The sequence below is a fragment of the Durio zibethinus genome, chromosome 19 (genome assembly GCF_047325235.1).
Source record: "Durio zibethinus cultivar Kanyao isolate XHJ-2024 chromosome 19, ASM4732523v1, whole genome shotgun sequence".
NCBI classification, from domain to species: domain Eukaryota; kingdom Viridiplantae; phylum Streptophyta; class Magnoliopsida; order Malvales; family Malvaceae; genus Durio; species Durio zibethinus.
Window position 1 is genome coordinate 1,767,611 of NC_143180.1, and position 5,856 is coordinate 1,773,466.

The following is a 5,856-nucleotide window of genomic DNA, read 5'->3' on the forward strand; positions in this document are numbered from 1 at the left end:
AAAAATCAAATTAGAAAATGAACATATATTTTTACCTTTTTTTCTTTATTTTAAAAACTAATATGTGTAATTATTTTTTTTCTCTTTTACATTTCAAAATAACTATATAATATTTTTCTATTATTTTATTTATCAAAGTTTTTATATATTTCACTCACATAGTGAGTGTGAGCGTGCATGGATAGGCTAATAATCATACAAAACAACTAAAAAAATGCCTCAAAAACAAAGAAAAAAGTGAAAAGATGATTATTTATTTTAATAATAATTGGTGTGTCCTAATAGACGAAACATCCTTGACTCCCTACAACATCACGGCCGTTATATATCACCCCCATCCCAAAATCCTGAACCACCATTTTTAGCAAGTATCATCCAACGGCCAAAAATAAAACACGTGATAATATGAAAATACATCTATTCCGATGAAATCCCCCATGATTTAATTCCTTACATATTGCATGAACTCGCGATCAGACTCAATCAAGGCCATAGTTTCTGGCGCCAAAACCACCTCCAAATCAACGCTCCCATTCCCTTCCCGTCCAGGAAAAGCGGAGATCTTCCCATCAAATTTATTGGCCGCACCACTCCTAACAGCCAACGGTCGACCCCACCCGAAATCATTATCGTACATTGGAAATCTCGGAGAACTCCCCATAGTCATCGACGCGCCGTCGAAGTTCCCCAACGGAAAACACCGCGGATCCTTCTCCCAGTTATGAATAAAACGACGTACCGTTTCGTCGTTATGAGCTTTCACGCTTTTGTTTAATTGCTCGGCGCACCAGCGTATGTCACGTGACGTGACGTCCCCTGCTGACGCACACGTTGGAATGCTTTGAATCGCGTTCCCGAAATATAAAGGGTCTAGCTTCGGGTTCAGCCTGTGACGGCAATTCACAGCCATTCTAAACGTGGTCGTTTTGGATGACGGAAGCTTCCTCGCACGTGTCACGGCTCGCCAGATAAGAGCGCAAAGTGATTGAAACGACGAAATCTCCACCGTATTTGAAACTGCGGTTGTTTTGAACAACCATTTTTCAAAAATCCCTGTTAAGTTTGTGCCGTTTTCAATATAGTACTTGTCGTTACTTTGCTTCCCGAGAATTTCAACGGCGTTAAAGACTCCGTTGATAAGAAGCTCCTCCTCCTTCTTGTTAACTTTGGCTTTCAGTTCTAGAATGGCTTCTCGGCTGAAACTGAAGATTCTCTCCCGTAATGGCTCGTTTTCATTGAACGTAACTTTGGGCCCACCTTCTGGGACTCTTAAAATCGCCGATGAAATCAAAACCGAGTCCCGCGAAAAATCTGGTTGCCTTGCGATTTTTTCAATGCTTTGAATTTTACTATTAGTAATTTTTCTGCAAATTTCAGCAAGAGTGTTGAAGAAATTCCAAAACGACGTGCCGTCAGTCACCGCATGGTTAACGGAACATCCGATGAAAACTCCATCAGCCAGCTCGGTGACTTGCACGGCCATGATTGGCTTGTGATGGCCCTGATAACTAACCGTTTTGTCAAAGGAGAAAAACTCTCTAACAAACTCCGGGACATGAATCGGACCAATGACGTCGCGGATGAACCACGTGGCGCATTTCGAATGGTGGAACTCAACCCCAGCGTCATTGCAAGTTATGTAAATGTAACCGTTTTGGTCGGTGTAAAGACGACCTGCGAGGGGAGGGAAAAACGACAGCGTTTTGGAGAGGGATTGTTTGAGCAGGGAAACGAGTGAGTCGATTGGAATGGGAGGGCGAGTGAAGAGACAACCTTTTTGGATGTAATGGCAAGACAACATTGGGAGATCTGAAACTGAAAGCTTCAGGTCTCCTAAATTTGATTTCTGGTCTGGGAAAACTGTTGATTTTGAGACAAGAATCAAAGGAGAGGAAGGCATTTTTTTTTTTTTGTTTCTCACTTCACTTACTCTCCCTCTTTCAATCTGCTTTGGCTTTTCAGTTCGGGAATTGAGAGTTATTTATAGGGATTTTGGGTGCATGAATATGGAAATTTTGGGGTATTTTTATTTATTTTACAATTTTGACATTGACGGGAAGGGTATTAATCGTAAGGTGGTGCTTTTGAGCTTCAAGTCCATTGAATTGAACGACAAGTCCACATCAATTCTCTTCTCTCTTTTTCTTTTATTATTTTTTTTTCTAAGTCTCAATCATAAGGTTTGATCTTTAAATGATAGTAGCTAGCTTCATTTCATCACATTTTACAAAATTCTATGAATAGATATAGCTTCACTTCAAATCAGTTTTGTGTATTTGATAAGTTCTATAAAAAAAAAAAAAAAAAAAAACCTTATGCTATACTTTTTTTTGGCCAAACTATGCTATATTTTACATATCTCAATTGTTTAGGAAAAAAAATTCAAGATTAATGAGCAATTAGTTGGTTTCTATTAAATTTTATGAAAAATTTTATCTATAGCAAAAATAGTCGTTATACTTAAATAGATGTTTATCTATAAACATTGTCATATATAATGCATTAATTTTTTTTTATTTTGGTTTTTAAATTTTGAGTTAAATAAATTATTCATTTTTTTTAAATTAAAAAAAATGTCATATAATGATTGTATTTTAAAGATTAATACTCACAATGGGTCCATAGATAAGACTCAAAACTGAAATTTTGTCTCTTAAAATTAAAATTGTGCCAAAATTCAATTAAAAAAATTAAAATTTATTCAAACAAAAGTAGAGTGATAAAATTTAAATATTGAAATAAAATATGATGACAAATTTGCCTTTAATCCCTTGATATTTTATTAGACAATAATTTTGACAAAAACCCTTAAAAATATATATAACATACATACTCAATTCTCACACTAAAATAACATATATATATTCATTTATTTATTTATTTAAAGATTTGTTCTATATATCCAAAAATTATTTAGGATAGATTCCAAGATTCCAGGGCAAATCGATTTCTTTTCATGCAAATAAGAAGAATCCCACTAGACATAAGTTTAATTTATGTATGTTGGCTGTCATCTCTAATCCCAAGCAAAGTGCGCTCAGAATCTTAACTGTTTTAATTAGCTAATATTGAACTGTCTCATCGGTTTGGCTCTTAATTATTATATATTTTTATCTAGTTTTCGCTATAGTTGTATCTTAAACCATATATAATACTATTTCTTCTTCGCTAATCATTACACTTATTATTTTTTTAGTTCACTACTGAAAATAGTCGGTTAATTAATCTTTTTATTTATTTGTCTGCCTGTGGGATTATTTAAATTTATTATTTTAAATTATATAGAATAATTAATCATGTAATTTTTTTATAAAAAATATTTATTTTATATTAAATTCATGTATATAAAATATAAAAAATATTATATCATATTTATGTTAATATGTAAATATGAAATAAAAAATATATATACTAAAATTTAAATTCAAATGTATTATATCAACGAACTGAATTAATCTTCAAGTTAACCACACAATTGTTTGACTAGGGTTTTAATAAATATTTTAACATTTGAAGGAGCTATGACACCTGCCACATGTGTGACAGTTCAAGACCAACCCATGAAGGATTTAACTTGGTTTTATTAATTGGTCCTATGATTAAAATATTAAATATTACATTGGTACATTTTTCATTGATATTTTTTAATATTAATTTCCTATGTCCAAGAGATGGGGATTGGGGTTAGAGAGTTGTGTTGCAGTGAACCTTGGCATCATTTGCAAATTGATGACAGTTCAAGAACAACCATGAAGGATTTGCAAGTACATTAACTTTGGCTAATTTTCAATTTTCTTGGATGTGTTAGGCTACTTCCTAGAAATTGATAGTAGGCTTGGTGACTTCTTTTCTTTCTTAGTAAATTTTGATCAACTGTCATTGACAAAAAGCAGAAACCACTTCTTGATTGTTTTTAATATATGTTAATTGAGAAACTATAAGAACCTATCAAAGACACTATCAATAAAATTTTTTAATTTCACGGACGGAGTTAACGGGATAATATATACTCTTTAATATATATTTAAAAATTTTAATTAAAAAAATAAAATATATATTATTTTATTAATTTCATTTGTAAAATTAAAAAATTTTATTCATAATATATCTAATTATTTCTCATCATATACATAATATGTATAATTAAGTGTTAATTTAGTACTATACATATAATTACTATGGTACTAATTTTGTTTATAACTAAAAAATTATAGTAAGTTATATGAGTAAGCCTTCTAATGTAAAATATGATAAGGTGATATGATTCAAATACAATTAAAAAAAATAAAGGTAACACGATTTAAAATTTTAACAATAACTTTATATAAATTTAACAAAATTAAAAAAATATATTTCATATTTTCGTATTAATATGAATTATGATATGTAATTTTCGTATAAAATATGATACAAATATATATTTTTTAATATTTTATATAATTCAAATACATAAATTACCTTAAGTGTGTGATTCAAAATGATAAGTATGCATATATTCTCTGCTTAAAAGCGAGTTCAAAACAGACCCTTCCTCGAAATATATAAATCATAATAAGATAGGTTTGCTTTTACTTGATTTTGTTTGGAAGTGCAAAACAGTTCAAAAAGCCCAATTTGAGGAACTAATTTATTGTGACAATATTGTATGTAGACATCAATTTTGTTCGGGTCTATTATTCTCATTTCAGGTTAATATTAATATTTTCAATAATAATAATAATAATAATAATATATTTAAAAATACATATATAATAATTTTTTTAAAAAAGAAAAACAAAAAATGAGACAGAAACCATAAGGCTGGTATAGCACCGTTGTCGCCCCTGTCCAACCCCTGATCAGCCCTCTGTCTAGCCACCATGCCAAACAGTCACCTTACCACACCTACGACCACCATCTATCCCCCTATTTGAAGCTCTTTAAAACCCCCAACCTCTTCCCCTTCAACCTCTCTCTCGGACACACGAAGAGCTTACCCTTCATCATTGCCTAGCCCCTCTTTCAACAAGCTCAGTCTCCATACTAGCACCCCAATCTGAGCCTCAACCCTTACCAAACCCATACCCAAACAGAAACACAAAAACAGAAACAAAAAAATAAAGACAAACAGTCATCTCCGTAGGGAAGAACCTCAGCGTCGAGCTCCCTGCAAAAACAAAGAAAACATATCAATTTTAGTCTCAAGAAAAAAAAAGGCAAAAAACTTCAAGCTCGATCTACTACAATCGGGGCTGTTTCAAGTGAAAAAAGAGCCAGATCTGAAAAGAGGGCGTCGAGAGAAATTTCAGGTGACTTCCTAACACCTTTTCGATCACCGACAACCACAGTCGACGGTGACTCATATGACGGCAAGCGTAGCGCATGGCGTCGAATTTCGGTGGAGCTAGAGAAAACCCAAAGCACTGAATTTTTTTTTTGCGAAATGGTAAAATGAACTGAGAAAAAAATCTGATTTTTATAGAAAACATAGGGGCAAAACGACGTCGTTTTGAGCATAGGACTAAAACGATGACGTTTCAAGCGCAAAGGATCCATTCGTGGACCGAACCCAACCTGAGATCCGTATAATCCGATTCAACTACCCACTTCAGTCAGCCTTGAACCGGTTCAAACGAACTGCTAGTGAACCAGTCTGAACCATTGGATCGCCCAAACCGCTGATTGAACAGTCGAACCGGTCAGATCGGCCCAAACCACGTTGACCAGACCGTTGACTAGTCCAATTTAGGTAAAAAAAAATTTTTTTAATTTTTTTAATTTTTTTTATATTATTATTTTTGTTATTTTAAGTTTTTATATTTATGCATGATAAATATTTATTTATACTTTTTTATTTATTAATCTAAACAGTCGCAC

General features: G+C 32.7%; 1 protein-coding gene across 1 annotated transcript; it reads right to left on the reverse strand.

Annotated features, from left to right (window-relative positions):
- Window positions 1-238: 238 nt before the first annotated feature.
- On the reverse strand, window positions 239-1,972 carry LOC111310145 (putative acetyltransferase At3g50280). The gene has a single exon (XM_022909303.2). It carries the CDS (start codon window positions 1,898-1,900, stop codon window positions 443-445), a length of 1,458 nt encoding a protein of 485 aa, XP_022765038.2. The 5' UTR covers window positions 1,901-1,972; the 3' UTR covers window positions 239-442.
- Between the last annotated feature and the right edge of the window lie 3,884 nt (window positions 1,973-5,856).